Here is a 23,809-nt window from a genome sequence, read left to right as displayed (position 1 = left end):
CTTGTTTTCTTGCTGTTTTAGTAGCAGAACCTTTTATTCAAATGATAATATAGAAGTTCAGTAATAAATAAATACAGAGAAGAGTTAACTGTTCTGGAATCCCAGAGGTTACAATGCCTATGGTACAAAAGTAGAAGTTCTCAAGAATGTATAATGAGAACTAAGTCTCTCTCCCACTTGACTGTCATCCTCACAGAGATCTTTTTTTAAAAAATATTTTTTTTAGTCGTAGATGGACACAATATCTTGGTTTATTTATTTTTATGTAATGCTGAGGATCGAACCCAGGGCCTCACCCCTTGCAAGGCAAGCACTCTTCCACTGAGCTACAACCTCAGCTCTCACCCAGAGATCTTATTCAAAGGAAGTCTTTGTCACTTCTTTTTTGTATATTTGTCCAGAGATATCCTATGCATTTGCATATTTTATGAATAGTCATACACATAAAAACATCTATTCTTTTATACCCATAAAATTATAGCATATTATATACACCATGATGTAGTCTCTTTTTTCCTTTAATTTGCAAACATATTGTGGAGATCATTTCTATCCATATAGGTGGGCCTGATTAGTTCTTTTTCCTGACTGTGTACTTCTCCAACACTATCTGCTTAAGAAATAACCTGTCGTCATCTACATAGCAGGGAGTAAACCAGTATCCTCTTATCAACATTTGGGTTAGTTCTTGTCTATTCACTGTTACAAACAGGTACATGTATTTGCATATGTTTCAAGTTCTTCTGGAAGCTATATCTGCCCTAAGGAATATTTCTTGCTTAAATAAAATATGCATTTTAAAATTTGATAATTCTTCACATTGCCTTCTACCAGGCATGATCATTTTACATACATATAAACAATATATGAGAGACTTATTTTTTCCACTCTCATCAGGAGCATGTTAACAAGCTTTTTGCAGTGTTGCCAAGTGTAACAGGTCAGAACATGATATAGCACTGTAGTTTTATGTGACCTGCTGTGAGTGAGGCTCAGCTTCCTTTAACATGGTATTTTCTTGTGTAGAATGCTTTGGAACATGAAATGCTGCCCAGTGATCAAGCAATATACAAATAATGTAGGAATCACATTTATATATATATATATATATATATATATATATATATATATATATATATATACAGGTTTTATTCTAGTTAACTGTTTCCATCCTGATTCATATACAGTACTCTTCCAGGTGCTTTGTAAGAAATCGATTTCCAACTTTAATGGATATTTATTTAAAAGTGCCTTTAAAAGGTTGACTTTTTATTTGCAAGTCCAAGTGTTTTAACTTTCTGTAGCCTCCTCTATATCAAAAGATGTTATACAATGTCATCAATGTAAACTACTTTACAAGTGCAATTCAGCAATGACATTTATGAAACAATTAGAAATTTGAACATCAGCTGGATATTTTTAGCTGTGATAATATTGTGATTTTGATTGGAAAAAAAGAGTCCTTTTCTTTTAGAGATTCCTGCTGAAATAGTTATGGATTAAATGATATGATAACTAGAAAATTTGCTTCAAAATAATTTGGGTAGTTGTGTAGATGAAATAACACTGAGTATGTGTTCATAATTATTGAATATGTGGTATTCTATTTCTAGGAATATTTGAAAATTTCTAGAAAAATTTTAGAAATCCAACAGCTCCCCCCATCCATGGTTTCACTCTCCATGGCTTTAGTTACCCAAGGTTGCCTGTGATCCAGAGTTCTGCACAGTAGAATAGATATTTTGAGAGAGAGTACATTCATCTAACTTTGATTACAGCATTATAAGTATTAAATATTTTATTAGTTGTTATTAATCTCTTACCATGTCTAATTTATGAATCAAACTTTATCACAGGTGTGTGTGGATAGGAACAAAAATAGTTCATGTAATTTTCAGTACTATCCATGGTTTTAGGTATCCACTCTTGGTCTTGGAATGGGTCCCCTTCAGATAAGGAGAAATTACCATAATATAATTACAAGACAAGGTGCCCTGTGCAGTAGAAAACAGACACTTCACAGGGGACTGTGACATAGCAAAGGACTATGTCTATTTATTTTCAGCACTGAGCTGGGGCCTGAGACACCACCCTCACATAGCAGCATACACATGCTCTGAAATCCAGCTTGCCGACTCCTCCCCAAAGGACCTCTCTCTTTTCTGCTCCCACTAGCGGCTGCCCTGGTGACGTGCTTGAGAGAAAAACAGAACAGGTGCTATGGGGTTCATTCATTCCAGGATCAGGAAGGTACTTCCAGGAAGCTCAATGGAATTGACATTGAGGTGCCTGAGACAACGAACACCATCCTGTCCAAGACAACATGTCTAAGCAAAGTGAAATGGCCCCATTGATTAATATGAGTTGTTTCTTTTAGGAGCCTGTTGGGACTTGCCTATAGCCAGGGGAATAACTCTAAAGGTTACAGGGATCACAGAACCTTCAAACATAATCAGTCCTTATCTCCTGTCTCTGAGTTTATATTATTTAGAGCCCAGAATAACTGGATGCCTAGGAATGTGCTTCATGAAAGCCCCCCCATGAAGGAGAAGAAAAACAAGAATCAGCAGAGCACGGTGGTGCACGCCTATAATCCAAGTGGTTCAGGAGGCTGAGGCAGGAGGATCGAGAGTTCAAAGCCAGCCTTAGCAAAAGTGAGGTGCTAAGCAACTCAGTGAGACCCTGTCTCTAAATAAAATACAAAATAGGGCTGGGCATGTGGCTCCGTGACTGAGTGCCCTTGAGTTCAATCCCAGTACAAGAATCAGAATTGAGGGGTAATCAAAGGAAATGACAGGAATGCAAGGTGATATACTGGCTCTGTGAGTTTGTGTGACTTGTTAACTTAGAAGTACAGAAAATCATGATTTTAATGTTTGTGTGCAGGTGTTAGGATGGTTGCTTCCGAATGAGAAAAAAAAGATTAAAAAAAAAAAAAAAACAACTTAGTTGCATCTTGACTCGAAGGCTCTTTTGAGAAAGCATCAATGTTACATTACATATGCCATTCAAATCTATCAAATGGGCCAGATGGTGGCCCAAATACTGGCGTATCCAGCATGTCACCAGCTTCCCATTGCTATAGATGAAGTCTTTTCTGCTGACGTTTGTGTAACCCACGAGCCCCTTACAGGGCATTGATTCTTTTGATGCTGTTGAACATTTATGTGTCACTGTAATTATAAACCACAAATATACATGACACCCTGTGCTAGAATTGCCCAGCTTTCATTCTGAAAGAGAGGAGGCTGCATTTACTACCTGCAAAGGGAGGAAAGATGGTGGACATTCATCTTCCATTCTTCGTAAATGTCACTACTCGTCTCTCGTGGGATACTCAAGGGTTACTTTGCACGCACCAAACCTCATCTCTCCTGAACAACACAGACTCCCAGGGCTAATGTATATTGCCAAGCAGCCCCAGGATCAGAGACTGCCTGGCCCAAAAGCCAGGGGAGTATAATTCAGGAGAATCCAAATGGCTCTAAATTCAGCCAACCTATTTTATTTGACAACATACCAAAAATTCTTTGGAGGTCACAGAGCAGGCAGGTGTACAGTATAAAAGGAAGTAGGTAAAAGGAAGCGAATGAGCTTCTTTCAAAAAAGACAGTTTTTCAAGAGATGCGTTTCTTTTTGCTTTGAAAGAGTCTGATTCAGTGCCATTCACCTATTAAGAAGGAAGCACAGTTATTTGTATCTGCATCTATAAAAACTGAGTGTCGTTTCTCTCTAGCAAAAGCTGAGCATGTGTTTGCAGGGCGGGGAGGAGGGTAGGAAGCCCACACCATTCAGATGCACAGACAGGCTGAGATGGCCCCTCACCTGGGCAGGGGGCACATTCAGTCCTATCCAGGAAGACCCAGGTAGAATCCAACATGTTTATTTTAGACCAGAGGCCCCAGGAACACGTTTCACGGCTTTACAAACACAAGGCTTAGATGCTTCCTGACACTCAACGTTTCTGCTTTGTAGCATGTAAATAAATGAATGCTCCAAGTGAGTAAATATCTGTGTGCTGAGTTTACAATCTTGTCTTTCAGAAATATCGGCAGTATATGGCAGGACTTCTGGCTCCTCCTTATGGTGTTATGGAAACGGGCTCTAACAATGACAGTAAGTGAAAAATGTGAACATTTTGTATCTAAAAATTTGTCGTGTAGTGCGTGTTTACATGTGAACAACAACAAAAATGTCCTACACCAGCTTGACAGAAAATCTCCAGACTTTTATGTGGATAAATAGACCTGCCAGCTCACACTTGAGGTATTTGAAAATGGTTAAGGTAAGATTATTGTGTGGTCTTGGCTAATGGAGGGAAGCGTGCTCTGGTGCCAGCTGAGGCATAGACATGCTTAGAGGTACTTTCTCAAATCATTTTCATCTGATAGTGGAATGCAAGGTTGTTTCTCTGCTCTTTCAAAGATGGGATTCATGAAAAGCACTTGTCTCTGTGACATCTTCCTTATTTTGACTCTGCTGATCACGCAGAGAAGCAGTGTGACTCATCTCTTAGTCTTGTTAAATCACAGCCTCTTCAGATGCCAGCCCCTGATAGACACTGGGTGCTCCTCCAAGCACCACGAGGGTGACCACGGAAAGTGATGGGCAGGTTAACTGTGGTGCTCGTTTCTCCAAGTCTATGCATGACCAAGTGGCATGGTCCACACGTGAAGTGCAGATGGCTAAAAACAGGCCTTTTGCAAGAGACTAGTTTCTGGCTGATGGTAAAAGAAAGGAAGTTTTTCTGTGTGATTCTCTTTGCTGGCGGGTGCCCACAGACTCCAAGAAATCCCCTGTCCCCTCAGTCTGTGTGTCTTCATGTATGCTGGAAGCCTCTGTGTAGCTCTGTTACTGCTGTCACTGGGAGTCTCTCCATGTACCTGTGTGTCTCCTTAGGCTGTGTGTGTGTGTGTGTGTGTGTGTGTAACAAGGCACCAAGTACTGGAGTGTTTGAACTGTGGTACTTTGACCACCAGACACAGTGATGAGTGTGCAGGGGTTCCAATCCAAGCGATTTAGGAGCATGGAATCGCCCTTCATACCCTCTTGCTGGTCCTTGAATTTCTGCCCTCACTCCTTTGTCACTCTCTGCAGGGACCCCTCTTCCCTCTTGACGGGAGGCATCTCTGGGGAGCTGCTTCACCTGCCCGCTCCTGTTTCCCCGCTCTGGGTGAGCCCTCTGCTTCTCTCCCTCCATCAGAGGGATGGCAGGCAGGGTGGGGCAGTCTTTCTTTCCTTTCCTCCCGTGCTGGTTTTTCTCGGTCCTGGCTGAGCTGAGGATAACTGGCTCAAGAGGAGTGCTTGGCATGAAATTTCAGCAGTGCCTCCTCCTAGCGGTGTGACCCGGACTAGACACTCAGATTCTCTGTGCCTTGGTTTCTTCACAGGATGGTCGTGAGAATTAAATGAATGAAACTGTGTCAAGTGTGTGGAAGGGTGCCAGGCCTAGGATGAGCATCCACATGGTGGCAGCCAGTACCTCTTCCCTTTGTCACTCATTAACCCTCAGACTCTGGCTTCTGTCCCAGCCTCTTGAATGCACCACTCCAGAGTTACCAGTAACCAACTCATAAAAGATCCAGTTGCTCCCACTCCCCAATCCTACTGACTTCAGTAGCTCTCCCCTCCATTCTCCCTGAGCTCCTCGGGCTCCTCTGCAATGTCCTGGTTTCCTCATCTGTCTCTTGCATTTTTGCCTCTTTCACAGTTACTTCTTCCCCTTCTCCCAAAGTTTAGCTATTACCCAAGAATCTGGCCTTGGCTGCTTTTTTCTTTGTTTTCTCCTTAGCCATCCTGTCTTCCCTGTGACTGGTACAGACTTCCTCAACCAGCATCTCCATTTTCCCCATCGCTGGGAGGCCTAACTTTCCAGGAACCACAGCCTCCCTTTCTACCTGTATGTCCTGCTGGCCTCATAACCTCAAAAAATGTGGAGTAGGGAACACAGACTGATTTCCATAAGACCATCCTTCTCCCCAAAGCCCACCACCAGTCCTTTCTCTGTCCTCCTCCCAGTCCACGCTCTGACCCTCAGCCATTTGGGTTCCTCCTTTCTCTCCCCACCCACGGAGGCCACACGGTATCCCCCCTTATCCCTTCCTCTGCAGTCTTCATGCCCTTGACTTTCTTTTCCCCCTGCAGCCACCTGGCTGAGGCCTTGTCACTCTTAACTCAAGAGCAGAAATGAGCTGACTGGCTCTGAGTATTTTACCCTTGGTTTACCGTCTATCTGATTTCCATAAAAATCTTTTTTTTTTTTTTACTTTTTATTATAAAAACATTTCAAACATAGAAAGTAAAAAGAATAATATAGTTAACACCCTTATTTTCATCACTTTGATTTAATTTAATAAATATTAATAAATTAACATGTAGTTTAATGTTAATATTTTGCCAGACTTCCTTCCTTTAATCATCTATGCATATTTTGCCCCAATACTTCCACAGGCATTTTTAAAAAGCTTCTTCCATGTGTAAGCATACCACCACTCTGACATCTAATCACTGGCATGATTTTCTTTAACAACATCCACTATTAAGTTCACGATCAAATTTCCAGAACTGCATATCTTTATTGCTGATTACTCAAACTGGACTCCAATCAAGGCCCATGCCATTGCACCTGCTGCTAGTGTCTTAAATATCTGTTCTTTTTGAATAATCTCCTTCCCTCATTTCTCTTGATCTTATCATTCTGTTCCCCCAGACCTTTCAATGATTGTTCATTGTCCATGGAAGTTTGAATTCCAACACTATTAATGCCTTTGTTCAACTTTCAAGCTCTTGCATGGTCTCAGGCCACTTGGTCAGTATTATTTCCCTACACATACCCCTTTCCAGCAGCTCTGATATGGTGATTTGTGCAACTGTGTCTTTATTTTCTTGAATGTCCTAGAAAATAAGCTTTTGTATCCCCTTAAGCAGTCGAATGTCATTCTATCAAGTGGTTGTGGGATTGCCACATGGATGGATGGCTTTGAGATGGTGCAGGGTACTGACATCAGCTCACCCTCACTCCTTCTAACAGATCTGGGAAGTAATGACCAATATTCCCATTAATATTGTCCATTTCAGGGGACAGCTGTCTTTGTCCCCTGCTTCCTGCCTGAGATGTTTGCCCTGAGACTATCCTAGTTTGGAGGACAAAGCTTCCCCACCTAGCCTTTTTGCATGGTGCCCATTAGGGTGGGCACTCAGTTCTGTTAATACCAATGTCGTAAATTTTGTGTGGTCTCTTGTGTAAGACAAAGAATGTCCTATTTGCTCAGAATGTCCACTATTTTTACAATGCAAACCACCATACACTGCTTCCTTGGTTTGAAATGAGGAGCAAGCCACACATGGAAACCACCCATGCTTCTTCTTCCTCAATATGAGACCCACTTGTGCCCACTGTACTGGGTGCATTAAGCTCTGCTGACTCTGGGACCTTCCAATGTGGCCATTATCACCACATCTATCAGGGTAGCAGCCCCAAAGGAGGTAAAAAAGGATAGGGCCTACCTGTTGTAGATGCCCATGAAATGTTTATAAATGGATGAGTAAATCAATGAAAAGTTCACTTTTTAGCTAACTAAAAATAACTGAGATACCCCGGACAGAGTCACTGCCACACTCAGGCCTGATTTGGAAGAAGCAGAAGGTTTCTTTGCTCAAAATGGAAGTTGTGTACCAGTGGTTTTTATGTCCTAGTTGCCACCAGATTCAAATCACTGGAGCAGGGTGAGATGGTTTATGATGTAAAAATGCATTAGATGCAACCGAAGGGCTGGCGCACCTGTCCACGGCTAGGAGTGCTCTGGTGCTGAGTCAGTGGAATTAGTTACTTATATGATGTGAATGAATCAAGGATGGATTTTTGCCTCTGGAAAAATAAAGTATATGGGAGAGAACTGAAATAAGTGTGGATTTTGTTGCCTGGACACATAGCCCTGCTCCTGATTCATTGATTTATTGGTTATAAATTTTTATCGATGCTGCTGTTTTCCTAACCAGCAGATTTTATGGAAAACACCAAAATGTTATTTGTCTTTGTTCAGCAAAGGATTTCAGTTTCATTGTACAGGTTGATCAGACAATTTATGGCTTCTATCTGTCTCTTTTTTTTCCTCTAGGGATTCCTGACAAGGAGAACGTGAGTAGCTCTTCTCTCTGCCTACTTCTAAAAACTGTCATGAGGTAAAAAAACAAAAAATAAAAAAAAACCATGGTGACTCTACCAGCAAAAAAAAAAAAAAAAAAAAAAAAAAAAAAAAAAGCTTTTGATCTACAGTCAACAGAACAATAAATATTTTTCTAATCTTATTTTGATATCTTTGGTGAGTCACTTTAAAATATCAAGGGTGATGCTTTTGACCTGGTCATCACATGTCCCTGAGATTTAGTCTGAAGAGAGGTTATTCTAGGGGCAAATGGTACAATTGCTAAGTGTTGTCTTTTTCCCACAATGCATACATGTCAGTAGAATAGATCATTAGTTTAACACCAGGTAGAATATGATTTGCTTTTCCTTAGTAAGAAATTCATGGTGAGTTGATAAATTTGCCTGGTCATATCTAAATATAGTGAAGTCAACATTTCTCTTTAGAAACTGAAAATAATTAACTACTAACTAATTACTACTTGTTTTGGGGAAAGCAGATAAGAAAGATTTGGGACAAGACTCCCGCTAGCAAACAGTACCAATGGTAGTAGTTTAATGGTACATCTTTGCATGTAAATAACAGTAATATTAATTCTATTACCTAGACTCCAAATTACCTAAAAAGGCCTTTATGTATATTGAATGAGATAATCTGTGGAAAGCATAGAGTAAGAACAATAGAACTCCACAAATGTTAGGATTCTTATTGTAATTAGTATTTTCTCAAGCCTCATATCATTTTTCTAGCTATCTTTTCTTCTGTGAAAAATGTTTTACCCTTTGTAAAGTAACTGTCCCTTTTGCTTTTTATGGCTCTCCTTAAAATACTTTTCTTGGAGGAATCCTGCCTTTGATCTTTTACTGTTAAAAAGTATCTTTGTGTGTTGAGTAAAGCTGTAGAGAAGCAGAATCGTGAAGATTCTAAAGCAACAGACCTTACAGCCTAAAGTAACTAACTGCCTGCCGCCATTTTGGACATGGATGCCCCCGCATCTCTGCTACACCAAATAGCACACAGATCATTTAGCCAAACCAAGATGATAAAAAGGGCCTTGTCCTTCCTCATCAAGGGACTACCAGTGATGTGGGGAACACAAGAAGAATGTCTAAGCTCTGGGAGGGTGAAAATGTCCTAAGCTTCAAAAGGAAACTCCATCCCTCTCAGGCTCTCATTGACCTTTCTGTTGGCCCCCCGCAGTGGGATGACAGAAGCGAAACTCTAAGCAGAGGGCCTAACAGCTGTTATCATGTGCTCACCTCATGACCAAACAGGAATTTGAAGTTTGCAGACATCAGATACAATGAGTTATTAACATGTTGCTCTGAACAGTTCGGAGCACAGACCAGGCTGTGGCCCAGTAAGCGTAGCAGTATGTGTTTATTTGTATTTGTTTGGGCTATTCTAGGTCACATTCTCCAGCAACCCAAGAGAAGCACACTTATTCCTTATTAGCGAATCCAGGAGATGTAAGGATACCACATGCTATTTGGAAAGCTCTCCAGTGCTATCAGTCAAGTAAAGCAAATGAGATGAAAGACATTCATGAGTACAGCTGAAGTTCCAGAAAGATAAAAAGAAACCTGAGAGCCTTAGAGTGGTGTTAATTGAAAATTTTTCCTTTACAAGGGACAAGTCGTGTTATGATGATTTCTTTTATCCTCTGCCTTCTTTAACTGCATGCCGAGCAATATTCCCCTTGTGCTTCTAAATAACAGTCATGAGCCTGCGGACTGGAATAAAAGCACTTAGACAATTGTTTCAATGTCCAAACAGATTCTTTGGGGAAAGAGTGCCTTCTCCTTTCTAGCTTCTTCTATGGGTTTGTTCATCACCATGGTTAACTTTTAATCAAACATGCAGACACCAATGTGTGATGTTTTGAACTATCTTGCCAACTATGTTCTGTTTATAGACTCTGCCTTACCTTGCATAAAAGGAACTTTCTTTGGGACAGAGTTGTGACTTGGTGGTAGAGTGCTTGCCTGGCATGTGTAAGGCCCTAGGTTTGATCCTCAGCACTGCATATGTATCAATTAAGTAATTAATTAAAGAAAAGATCCATTGAAAACTAAAAAAAATTTTTAAAAAAAGAACAAATCAATTGTACGTGTGTAGAAACAAATGGGCTGGCAGTTACTCGCTGGATTATTTTGTCTGATTTCTAAACTAATAGGGGCATCATTTAACATCGAATGACACAGGCCACTGGCATCTGAAAAATACTTGAAAAATAACCATGGAGCCAGTAATGCAAGTAGACAATTTCTATAGGGCTGTGGTTGTTTGGGGGATATTGGTTTTGTTAAATTATTCTCTTTGATGTATTTTTTAAGTTGTATTTTTTCCCTTCTTTTGTATGTGCCAAAGCCTGCTGACCATGTTTAACACTGAATTTAAAAACCACAATTACAAGTTTTATAGGTGAATATTATAGTTGCCCTTTGAAAGAGTGAGTTTGATTTTTGACTACTTATGTAAAATTTGTTGTTTATTGGGCTCAGTCCTTGAGAGGGTAACTGCTGCAGGGTTTTGTCATTTTAGAAGGTTATGTTTTTCATCTTTGTTGTGGAAGGAGCCAGAGAAGAGACTCAGGGCCAGGGGACGTTTATGAAATAATCCCACTTATAAACATCTTTTTTCCTAAAGGACCACTTGAGGTCCTCATTTTTTAGTCAATTTTGGTATGGATAGCATGATGGTATGATTGGTTTCTTGCTAATGGCTGAAGAGTACTCTCCCAGGATGAAGCAGGATCCCTTCAGAACTCAGTGTTTCCCACATGCTGGAAGATTTCAGGGGAGCAATTAGGAATGAGCAAGTCTGAGTGGATCCTTTCAAAGTGTTTGGCAGATCTCATTTTAAGATGATTTTTAAGCAGGAATTTCTCAAGCCTTTAAAAATCACAAGTCATTTATAGGAAGAGTAGTTTTTTAGAAATTATTATAAAGATCTAAAGTTTTAAATGGAAACTGTAAGGAAATAGTTTACACTGTGAAAAGTCTCATGAAGGAGAGAGAGACAGAATTATAAGCAAGCAATGATTAAGAATTTTAGGAATGTTTAGGGAATATAATAACATTTTTATTTATTGCTGCTCTTTTTCAAGGTTAGAGAAAACCAATCAGAATATTGTCCTCCTATTGGGTGCTAACATCTGTTTTGACCACTGTGTATGAGCTATGACTGTGATTGTGGGTCAGATGAAGAAAAAGGACATTTAAATTTGCCTCCTACAAATTTAAAACATAAAGAACTCAGATAATGACATAGAACCTGGTAAAAACCCTTCAACCCCAGCTTCAGAACACCAGCTAAATTCAAACTAACAGTTTTCTGCAGAACACAGTTTTAAAACCCAGTTTAAAAAAAGGACTGCTACAGGTGCAGACCGAATGAAGATTCTTGGCTGGAGTTCAAGGTTTACCCTGGACAGCTGTTTTCCTCTGTCTGAGAACTGAATGATATAACTAGCCCAGCACCATTCTGAAGCACAGGTGTAACTGACCCAGACTAAGAAGCTTAATAGGAGAGTGAAATAACAAAATGTAAAAGTCTTAGAAACTCCTGAGCCTGCCTGTTCTGATTTTGAAGGACAAATTGCTTATCACCCAAGTGAAGATTAGATTTAGCCTTGCTGCTGCCAGATCCTGTGACTTGTGTAGTGTGTAAATACAAATTTCTTGAGCTGGCCAATTAGAGGGTGTGGCCCAATGAGCCAAGACTTCTCTGCCCCTCCCCCTGCCCTTGTCCCCTCTCTCAGCCTGAAAATGCCACTGACTTCATGCCCAAGGTACCAAGGACAGCCTCGGCTCTCCAGTCTCTGAGGAAATGTTTGTTTTTGTCTTCGTGAGTTATGCAATTTATGGGGCAAAATGTCCTTGCTGAATTTCTTTCCTTTTCTTCTTTCCATTCCTCTAGTCTGTTTTAAAAGCCGACTGCACCATCTCTCTCTAGTTTCTGCAGTTTTTAAGTTTGATTGAGTTTTTAAGATGATGTGTAGTTGCCACTCATCTAGATAGGAAGTAGTCAATGGAGGGAATACTGTAAAATCTGTCAGTTAGACCAGGTGTTCGTTGCCTCTGAATGTTCTCCACGTCACACACAGGACCTGCTTACTGTGAGTTTGCTTGGTGAAAATGTGTAATATTGGGGTGGTGGATCATTGTTATATTTTAGAATTATTTTTACAATATTATGAACTACATTTGATTTTTTTAATGTTTCTAGGTTTCCTATCTTTACAGTTTCTAAATGTCTTTTTCTGAAATAGAACTTTCTTGTGCTGCTGCTACTATACTGGTGATTTTCTGGGCATGTAACCGAGTTATGCTGTTTAACCCTGCTTTGAATACGTTCTCTCAGTTTTTTCAGTGATCAGAATTTGGCATGGGTGAAAGATCACAGAGAAGCCAGGGAGAATCGTGTTTGATGGTGAATAATGATAATAATAATAAAAGACTTGAGATTTCTCCCATCGCTGTAGCCAGCAGCTCCTCCCTGCTCTCATTTTAATCAGTGGCCCAGCCTTGAGATGAGGCTGCTGGATATCAGCTCTGCTGCTGAGAATCAGTTCCCCGATTGGCAGGGAGTGATGGACATGATGTCATGTTGATGGTAAAACACTGTACTGCTGATTCCAAAGTTGTGGGAGAGTGCATGGCTGTCTTCAGAAACATTTTCTCCTGTCCTGAAGGCAATTATCTTCATCACCAGTTACTCTGGGCTGCTGGCATGTTATCTCAATTAACTGAGGATAAAATATATAGTATCGTTTATGTTTGATGTATTTGAGTTTTTATCATTTCTGTTTTGAGAAATTGAGACCAAATTATTTGCAAATATGTCTTATGGTTAGGAGACAAAATTGTAGTGTTCTCAGATTGGATAAATTAATCTAGTGTTGTCATGTCATTTAGGATTTGAATTCTTTTCTAATAACAATTCTCTGTCAGACAGGCTCCCCTGAGTCCACAAATATTAAAATATTCTGTAGTCATTACCTTTAGGTAAAATTACATTGAAGATAGGTGACAGATGGATAAATGTACATATATGCACACATACAGATATTCTATATAAAGGCACATATGAAAATTCATGCCTGTATAAATGCATATATAACTATTTACATTCTTTAAAATTTCCAGAAAAAAAAATTTCCAAATCATCTTGAGTGATATGGTTCAGAATTGTTTAGAATCCTTATTGCATTTTTTAAAATAAATATTTAAATCTTCACTTCAGTGTAGTTCTATTTTCTATTTTTCTTCAATCAAAAACTTACTCAGAAATACCAATAGAATATATCATCCACTTGTTTGAAAACCTTTAATTTATAACCAGATTTGTTGATCGATCCCGGGCTCTGAATTGGACTATGAAAATAAATAAGCAAAGCACCTTTCTTCAGGGAGTGGCGGTCCATCAGTGGCGGTGAACCATGAACAAACACGTGCAGTGAGATTTTATGGGTGAGCAGCCAGACCATCGCGTGGCCCCAGGCGAGGCCTTGGGAGCTCCTCAACTTGCAGTTGCAGCCCCAGCTCTGCCCATTACTAAGACGTGAACTTGAACAGTCGCTCGCCCCGCGTGTCTCCTAAAGAATGAGGATAGCAATAGTGTCAGCCGTAGGGGGCGCTAAAGAGCCGGCGCACCCAGTGCTAGCTCCAGTGTCCTCACTGTGGACAGACTGGCGCTGTGCCGTGTGCACATGCGAGTGGAGGGGCCCAGGGCTGCTCACTGAGAAGTGCTTGTGGACTGTGTGATAACAACGTGGGTGTTACCCAGGTGGAAGGGAAAGGATGGGCTAGGCCGAGGACATTGCATGAACAAAGGAGCAGAGTACCGGAACTTCCACTTTTTGAGACTAATTTTGTCAGATCTAAATCAAAAACTGTTTTCAGCACTCTTTCTAAGGATCCTTTTCAAAGTTATCAAAACCTAGCTTCCAAGGTGCAGTCAGTTTGAGAGGCTCTTTTTTTTTTCTCCTCCTTCCCAAAGCTTTATCTGTTTTGGATCCAGAGGGGCAATTAGCTTGAATTTTCCCCTATTTGTACTTCCCAAAATCATGCCTTCTTTTTTTTTTAAATGACAGAACTAGATTGCTGATGCCTTTGAAGCCTATTGTTCACTCTGACCTCCAGCTCCTTTTCTATTATAATTGCTCAGTCAATTCTCTCTCATTTTTGTTGTTCTCCTTTGAATTACTTTGCAAAGCTTCCTATTGAATTTTGACCTTTTCCCTTTCCTTGTTTGTCAAGGTCATTTTAAATTTCAATCCAGTTTTTGTAACTGTCAGCCACCTCCACCCAATTGGGTGTCATTGTTAAATTTGATAAGAATGCTTCTGATTCTATATCCAAAGCATTAATAAGCATGTTAAATCTAGCAGCATTCTGCTGGGGACATAACCCTGTAGAATTCAATTTGTTTGTGCTAATTTATTTGCATACATTATAAAATAACCCCATCCAGACATGAAAAGAAACTTAGGAAAACATGTCATGAAAATACTGGGTAAAACAAGTGCTAAGTCATTGAATTCATTTCTGTCATGCTTTTCACTCATTGAAGGAAAAGGAAGACAATAATTTTCTATCTCGGAAGACATGAGTATGACTGATTCAATATTCATTCACTGTTAATGGTTCATGTCCCTGGAAGTGTGTGTTCATCAGAGTTTGTGCCCCTGACGTTTTGCAGCCAGAGACACTGAACAAGTCATTCACCTCTCTGAGCTTCAGTTTCCTCATCTGTAAGATGGTGACCCCTGATTTACCTTAAGAAAAGGACTAATAAGATAAAGCATGGGGAAAATTCCAGAACTTGGCACTTTCTCAAATATGAGGCATTGTATTGGGCTTCCCTGGAGCTTAATTCTAAACAAGATTCCACCCTTGCCTATGTGACCTCAGTCCCAGGACACTTTTCTAGTTTGCAGGGGAATACTGTGGGACCTGAAGATTGGTTATGGATAAGCTTATACAGGTCCTCTTGCATCCTTTTAGGACTTGGTCTGAGTTCTAGAAAGAGTTCAGGATGACAAATGGAAAGTCATTCTTCTTAATGCCCTCAAAACTTGGCTCAGACAGGAGGATGAAAAAAAAAATCCCAAGTCACACCAAATGCTGTATGTAATTTGATAGCTGGATCCCAGACAAAGTGAGGAAGCCACACCCAAACCTTCCCCCAAAGTTAACCACAAAGATGGACCAGAATAGAGAGGGAGAGCAGGAACATTAAGATAAGCAGGGAAGGCACCTGGCCTGTTGGGGCACAGCGGACAATCATGGATGCTATCACAGCAGTTCCCCCTGGACCTTCTTGCTTTAGGGTATGTGAATTTTTTAAATATTATGTTTAGTTACTTCTCCTTTTATGTGTCAAAGCATTGCAGTGTACCACTGCTGAGTAAAGGAATTTGTAACATAAATGCAAAAATAGTCCTATCATTCAACAGGAAATTATTTTAAAGGACTGAAACAGGTAATGCCCCTGCTCTCTACTTTTCAGCTTTATATTTTGTTTTCTTTCTTCTTTTTTTTTTTTTTTTACTTTGGTGTTTATTGTATTCAAAAAACACGTGAGCTCCCTCTGGTGGTCATTCTGGTGTTTCTTCATGTTTAACGTGAAGTTTTAGTTACAGAGCACAAGATGTGTGAATGAAGTAAAAATATAAACATAACTGTTATTTTCTATTATAAGTTGCCTGTGGCTTGGGAAACTCCAATTCCTCCATCTCTCCATCCATCCACATGTGCATATAGACAGCCCACCTCTGTAACATTGTTGATACTTGACTTTCCCAAACAGGGCAGCCTGCTCTGCAAATCCATAGAGAGAGATCGAGCTTCAATTCTGCAAGTCAAACAAACATTCCCAAGGAGTCTATTAATCAGGAAAATTTTTTAGAGTGCTTACTCCATATTAGACCAGAGTTAGCCATTGTGAAAAATAATTTGTTATTGACCATTTGAAAATATATAAACAAGCTCTTTAATAGTTGACAACATTCTATTATTTTTCTCCTTTAAATTATATTCCCATTGTTTACCCCATAAATTAATCCTATTATAATGTATTTTTTTCAGGCCAGAGAACTTTTTCATTGCATCAATATATTCATTTAAATGCAGCTTCAGCTACAGTAACAAAGACCCAGATGTAACAGTATCTTAAATAAAATTGAGGGTTATTTTTCATTTATGTTTACTGTCAAAATGTGAGCTATCCAGGATTATTATGGTAGCTCTGTGTCATAGTGTATTTTTATGATTGAAAAATCTCTTATGAATTACTCTTGTATTTAACATGTTCAAAAACATGTATACGTGTAAATCTTAGTGTTTTAAAATTTCTGGTAACCTTAAGTCTTTCTTACAATTTTTCTACTGTATTGAATTATAATAGTGAGAAGTTGTATATGATTAGTTCTATTTTATAAATCTCTATAAATAATTATTCAATGTTGAAGTAAATTATCATTGGAAATGCATCACAAAGTGAGTTGGTGGGTGCTTTTTAAAAAGTAAGGGCTAGGGTTGTGGATCAGAGGTAGAGCACTTGCCTAACATGCATGAGCCACTGGGTTCGATCCTCAGAACCACATAAAAATAAAATAAAGGTATTGTGTCCACCTACAACCAAAAAAATAAATGTTTTTTCAAAAGTGAATGATTATAGGGGCTGGGATTGTAGCTTAGTGGTAGAGTGCTTGCCTAGCACAAGCAAGGCATTGGGTTTGACCCTCAGCACCACATAAAAATAAATAAATAAAATAAAAATATAGTGTCCATCTACAACAAAAAAATATATTTTTTTAAAAAATGAATGAGTATAGCTAAATGAAATAGGAGCTTCACACCAGTTCTGTTTCTCTTCTTGGATCTTATGTTTGTAAGCACTAGGAAAATTCATTCACATCAGCAGATGGGAACGTAAATAATTTTAAGCAGTAGTGTGACTTGATTCATTGACTCCTAGGGAGCTGGGTGACACCTCACGGAGAGCTGGAGGTGAGGAAGGTAGAGTGGCAGTGGAGGATATGGAGCTTTGCCTTCAGGATGGATTTAAAGATAGCATCCATAGAATTTTCTAGTGGTTGAAATTTGAGGTGAGAGAGAAAGGCCTAAAGGTGACTTCCAGGTTTGGGGCCTGAACACATGGAAGGATTCTGTTGCCATCAACTAAGAAAGGGAAGGCTGAGGTTAGAGAGACCAAGATTGAAGCCCCTGTGCTAGACAGTATCTAGAAATGAGTGTGATTAGATTCTGACACTGTACCTAGGTCCAATCAATAGCTACAGTGGCAGGCCTTAGATTAGAGAGTGAAGATGTGATAGATGTTGGGGATTTGAACCTAGCAGCATTTGCCTGGGGTATGAATGAGACTAAATGTGTCTAAAACAAATGGATAATGAGACAGAAATCAGCAAGAATTTTATCGAGTTTGTTTCAGCCCTCTGTTATCTTTTGTGGACTATAAGAAAACTTATATTTGTAAGTAAACCTTGCATGTAGCTGAAGGTGTCACCTTTCAAATTAATAAAGGTTGATTTATGGAATATTTCAAGTCCAAATAGTAAATGAGCCAAGCTATCAAAGCGTTACTTAATAGACATCCTCAGGGACCTAATTTAATGAATAGGTAAACGATGTTATTTGTAACTTAGCCCACAAATTATTTCTATATGAATCGGTGATTTTAAATGGTGGTGGCCTGCTTGAAACAATTTATTTTCTTAATTAGTTTAATCATTCTCTGTACAGTTTCTAACACTAGTTAATGGGTTAATGACCACTTTTTTCTTAAATAAATTAATTTTTCTTACCTAGTCACAAATTTCCAATTAATAAAGTTTGAAGAAGTGAGGTAATGCTGCAATGGTAGGGAAAATGACCGTATTTTATTTAATCTTTTTAAAATTAACTAACGTGTATTAAGTGCCTACGTTAAGCTGCACAGCCTCTGTACTTTGGCCCTAGAGATGCAAAGTCCAGTGAAATACATTTTTGCCTTCGAAGAACAAATGGCCTAATGGGAAAAAGAGATAGGTAAAGGGGTAATTGTATCAGAGCGTAGTACTGAGAGAGATTGGAATTAAGAATAAAAATGCTAAACTATCCTAAAAGAGCCACATCACTTACAGCCTAGAGGACTTCTGAAGAAAGCATGACTTATTATTCATCTCCCAACATTCTCTTTTCAAAAGAATATAGAGTGACTAAGTTACTGTATATCTCCAGACATTGAGGTATGGGTTGCAGAACCTGTATCAAGCCACCTCAAAAACAAACAAGAGGGGCTGGGGCTGTAGCTCAGTGGTAGAGCATCTGCATTGGGCTCAATCCTCAGCACCACAAAAAGATAAATAAAGGTATTTAAAAAAAAAAAAAAGCAGTTGGGGACCAATCTCTCCAGTCCCTAGGACAAGCAGATGTGGGGCTGGTATTAGGCTAACGGGAACCAAAGACTCTAACTCTTGCTGCTTCTCCATAAGCCTAGACAGACAGGGCCACCAACATTCCTGGGTTTTCCCCAGTAGCTACTGTGTGGGAAAATCTCAGGCAGGGACTCTGGTCTAGTGAGGGTCATGTGACCCCTCTGGCTGGACTCTGAGCCACTGTGGATGAATAGACTCAGGTCCACATACAAGGGATATGTGACCAGAAGAAGGAATATCAGAAAGAGTCGCTGTTCACTGCTCCTCCTCAGTAATGTGCATTTAGCTGACTACTAAAAAAACAGTCTCCATCGTCCAGTATACTCAGAACATCATAATGCAATCAGCATCTCATTTGGGGTTAGTCTTCTTCCCTTGCTCATGAAGATTTGGACAGAAGCACTTAGAATGTGTTGACATCACATTTTGCAGCAGCTTTGATTGCAATAAGCTTTGTGCTTTAGAAATTCCAATGCATTCCACACAATCAGAATCATAATTTCTTTTTTCACTGTCTTCTTAACATGTACTTTATAGAGATTAACAAGATTTGATGTCATTAAGTCTTTCAAGCTACTTGCATGCAGGTATTGAAACAATGTATGACATAAGCAATCCCATTTTTCCTAGAATATTACAGGAATTTTCCTTACCATCTATTTGATTTTAAGTTGTTAAAAATCTGTGAGCCAATTTTACATTCAGATGAGTCATTGAAGTATACAGTGTGTGCCTAAAGGAAGTGTTTTGCCAAGAGTCTAAAAGGAAGTCTAGCAAGACAGTGCATTTTTAAATATAATGGTTATCTTTTCCTGATCATAAATAGCACACTGCTTATGTTGAATATTTGGAAACATAAAAGTATTTAAAATCTCCTATATATGCGGCCACCCGGAGCTTTGTATTTTTATGTGTTCAACATATAGAAATAAACATAACCTATAGAGACAATTTAGTTCATACTGTATATATAGTTATAGATACTATTTTTTTTAAAATTAAGTTGTCCTAAAGACTTTTTAAAAAGTAGTTAATATTGTCTTGATCATGTTGGGGAATGAATTTCTGCTGCAGTGATTTTTTAAAATATATCTTGTCGAAGTTCGTCTTCACACCATCCCTGTTCCATTTCTAGGGTTATTTTTGGTTACATTGCTGTTGTTCTTCCTTTAGTCCTGATGTTTAAAGTTTCCCTCTGCTATCATTTCCTTTCTGTCTGAAGAACTTCCTTTAGAAATTCTGGTAGAGCAGGTGTGCTGCCTCCAAATTCTCCTACCGTTTCCTTCATCTGAGAACATCTTTGCTTCATCTTCATTTACCTTGAAGGATATTTTCGCTGATCAGGGAATTTCAGTTGGCAGGTTTTTCCTTTCAACGTTTTTAAATGAACCCACACGGATACACAGTCACTGACTAAAGTCCACAGTGCGGTCAGATTTCCTTCGTTTCTACCTCATGTCCTTTTCCTGTCCCAGGACATCACATGACATGGAGTAGTCATGCTTTTTTTTTTTTTTTTTGACCAACTTTTGGCTTACGGTTTCGTGGACATTTTTGAGATTTACTTGTCAGGGGTTTGTTGGCTGTGCCTCAGTAGGGATTTGTCTGATGTTTTCCTCAAGATTAGACTTGGTTTATGGATTTTGAGTGGGGATACTACAGAGATCTTCCATTTCTGGCTCATCATATCAAGAATATATGCTGTCAGTATAACCTCTCTGTTGATGTTGGCTTGGACTGCCTGTTAAGGCAGAGTTTGGCAAATTTCTTCACTGTAAAGTCCTTATCCTCATCCCTGTCCTCTTTTCATATGGAACTCTTGGGAGGAAGTCATTGTCACTATGCACAGCCCATCCTGAAGGACTGGGGAGTTGTGCTCAGCTCCTTGATAGCAGAAAAGCTACAAAAATCATGTGGGAATCTTCTTCATTAGAGATGGTCTTTTCTCCCATTTTGATCCATTTATTCAGTCATTTATGGAGATCCCTGTGCACTTGTGGATATTTATTTTATACTTTGGGTTATAATCCAATCCTATTATATTTATTTCATTGGTTGGATTGTTCTAACTTTGGCCATGAGGAGCTCTTCCAGTTGATTCCTGTGTTCCTTTAACAAACCCCATCGCTGAATTTTGTTTTGTTTGGGGCACTGTCTGACTTCTGAAGCAAGTAAATGCTTGTGTATCCTTTGTACTGCTCTTATAATCAGGAATTTTGGTTCCTTTTATTGAAGACTGGTTAGAATCCAAGACCTGGGTGCCAGCTGTGCTTTTTGCTACTGAGATGTCTGAACCCTCTCAGCTGATAGAGCAAGGCTGTCTATGTGCATATATTAACGTGTGTATACACACATACCTTAAAAGTAGTCACGTGTCACTCAGTGGCGGGCATATGTTCTGAGAAACATATTGTTAGGTACTTTCATTATTGTTCGGACCTCATAGATCGTATTTTAACTCAAAGGGCTACCATGTCATTTGGTAATGTCATTGTAGGTGACCATAATATAATGAAGAACATAAATGTGCATTATGTAGCACATGACTACATTTGTTTATATACCCAGTTGTGTTTATATTTAGCTAAGCTTGAGTTCATACTGATTCCTCCAACTTGAATCCATGACCGGTAGAATATTCTAGCCCTGCCCCCTTACTTTTCTGTAACCTCTCACTCCAATAGTGAGAAATTTGTTTCATATTATCTGCCATCCATTTTTTCTTTCATGGATCATACTTTGGGTGCTGTATCAAAGAATTTATCACCTAAGCAAAGAACACTTAAATTTTCTCCTATATTTTCTTCTAGACATTTTATAGTTTTGTGTTTTATATTTAGATCTATGATAAATTTGGGGGTCAAGAGATATGTGTTTGTTGGAGGAGGGAGATTGAGAGACAGACAAGTGCAAGGTCTATTTTCAGGGTTTTTGTTTGTTTGTTTGTTTTTTGGTGTATAGACTTCAATATTTGCAGTTCTGTTTGTTGAAAAGACAAATCTTTCTCCATTGAATTGTCTTTTCTTATTTGTGAAAAATCAGTTGACTATACTTCTGTGGGCGTATTTCTGGGCTCTCTATTCTGCTTCATTATCTAAATGTCTGTTCTTCAACCAATACTTGACTGTCTTATGTAGGGCAGCTTTATTATGAGTCTTGAAATTGGGTAATATGTATCCTTTAGACTCTTTCCAAGACATCTCACTTATGTTAGGTTCTTTTTGTAAATTATAGAATCAGTTTGTTAATATTTACAAAATAGTTTACTAGGACTTAAAATATATTTTTTTAATTTTTTGTTGGAAATGGAAAAAATACCTCTATTTTATTTATTTATTTTTATATAGTGCTAAGAATCGAACCCAGTGCCTCACACATGCAAGGCAAGCCCTCTACCACTGAGCTACAACCACAGCCCCTTGCTAGGACTTTAATTGGGATTTATTTGATCTACATATTTAGTTGTATGGTAGTTTAGACCTCAAAATTATAATCTTATTATAACAGATCTCAAAAACTTTTGGTATATGTTTTAATATTCTCTTAGTTCAGATTCATATTATTTCTTGCTAACGTCAAGATTAAAAGGCACATTCAAACAGGCGTGGTGGTATGTGCCTGTAATCTCAACAGATTGAGAGGCTGAGGCAGGAGGATTGAAAGTTTGAGGCCAGCTTCAGCAACTTAGCAAGACTCTCAGCAACTTAGTGAGAGCATGTCTTAAAAAAGGGCTAGAGATGTAGCTCAGTGGTAAAGCACCCATGGGTTAAATCCCTAGTACTAAAAAAAAAAAATTAAAATTAAAAAGAGTACATTCACATATTTTGCTAAAGATATTTTGCTGTTCCAGTTCCAACTGATCCCCACCTTTAATTAGCCTTTATTCTTTCATCAGCTCCATATAACCACACTGTGCCAGGTGCTGTTCTCAGCACTGAGGTAACGGGGGCAATGAGGCAAGCGTGGTCCTCCCTCATAGAGCTTACAGTCTCTTTTTTTTTTCCTAAAGCAAGAAAGAGAACAAATAATTAAAACTAATGTGGGCTACAAAGGAAAATGCAAAATGCTCGAAAACAGCTCTGTTCAGTACAAATGATCCAAGTCACATTTATCATCTAATATTTTCTAGTAGTCACCTTTAAAAAGGTAAAAAGAAAGATGAACTAAATTTAATATTGACTTAACTCAGTATATCCGAAAGGTTCTCCTTTTATCGTGTAATCAATCTAAAACATTATTATTGATATATTTTACATGTTTTTTTTCTCATACTTCATCTTGAAACACCAGTGTGTATTGCACATCTCAATTCAGATTTGCCACATTTTGAGGGCTCAGTGGTCACATCTAACCAGTGACCACCTCAGTGCAGTTCTAGAAGCACATCAGAGGACCCAGATGTCTCTACGGAAGGCACATTTTTTCTGAGACTTGGATGAGGAAGTCGGAAGATGGGAAGGAAATGCATATTTTAGGCAGGAGGGAACAGATTGGGCAAAATCTTCAAAAGAAAAATCTTCAGCATATTTGAAGGATAGAAAAGTATTCTGAGGGCTGGGGTATGGCTCAGCGGTAGAGCACTTGCTTAGCACATGCAAGGCCCTGGGTTCGATCCTCAGCACCACATAAAAATAAATAAACAAAATAAAGTTATTGTGTTCAACTACAACTAAAAAATAAATATTTTTTTTTTAAAAAAAGAAAGAAAAGCATTCTGAGCAACTGGAGCAAGGGAGAGGCTGGTTGGTGGCAGATGACACAGGAAAGGCAGGCAGGGGAGAGATTATTCAAGCCCTTAACCAGTGCTAAGGAGTTTGGATTTGTTCCAAGAATGAGGAGCCATTTACGGGTCTAAATAGAAAAGTGACTTGAGCAGACTGGCCCTCTTTAGATGTCCCCCTTACTTCATAGGAAAGACAGACAAGGGCATTTTTCTTAGAAATGTAGGCAGTGCAGAGTAGTGGTTAACCAAAGGGTTCATATCCTAGGACTAGTTCTATGTGACCCTGCAAAGGGTTTTAGCCTCAGTTTCCTCATCTGTGAAATGAGAATAATAAAGAGTTCCTTCATCAAAGCATTGCTGGAATTCAATAATTCATGAGAAGTACTTAGCATACAGAACTTAGTAAATATGTGTGTTTGTATCCCTCACTGAGCCCAAAATAGTCTCTTACAGGTTGAATCCACAAACTCTTCTAGTCCTTCATCATATACTTCAAGT

General features: G+C 38.9%; 1 protein-coding gene across 5 annotated transcripts in view; it reads left to right on the top strand.

Moving 5' to 3' along the window:
• Rapgef4 (Rap guanine nucleotide exchange factor 4) overlaps positions 1 to 23,809 on the top strand; it is a 214,962-nt gene that overhangs the window by 82,769 nt on the left and 108,384 nt on the right. For 3 of the 5 annotated variants that reach the window (XM_076866656.2, XM_076866655.2, XM_076866657.2), the window contains 2 exons: positions 4,044 to 4,116; positions 8,118 to 8,137. In XM_076866656.2, the coding sequence (XP_076722771.1) occupies positions 4,044 to 4,116; positions 8,118 to 8,137 (93 nt within the window). Of the gene's footprint in view, positions 1 to 4,043; positions 4,117 to 8,117; positions 8,138 to 15,403; positions 15,481 to 23,809 lie in introns of those variants that run through there. The other 2 variants (XM_076866658.2, XM_076866659.2) reach the window with 2 other exon arrangements.

Source organism: Callospermophilus lateralis, chromosome 9 (assembly GCF_048772815.1).
Source record: "Callospermophilus lateralis isolate mCalLat2 chromosome 9, mCalLat2.hap1, whole genome shotgun sequence".
NCBI lineage: Eukaryota > Metazoa > Chordata > Mammalia > Rodentia > Sciuridae > Callospermophilus > Callospermophilus lateralis.
Note: the sequence above shows the minus strand (reverse complement) of the source record. Positions and strands in the feature narration are given on the sequence as shown.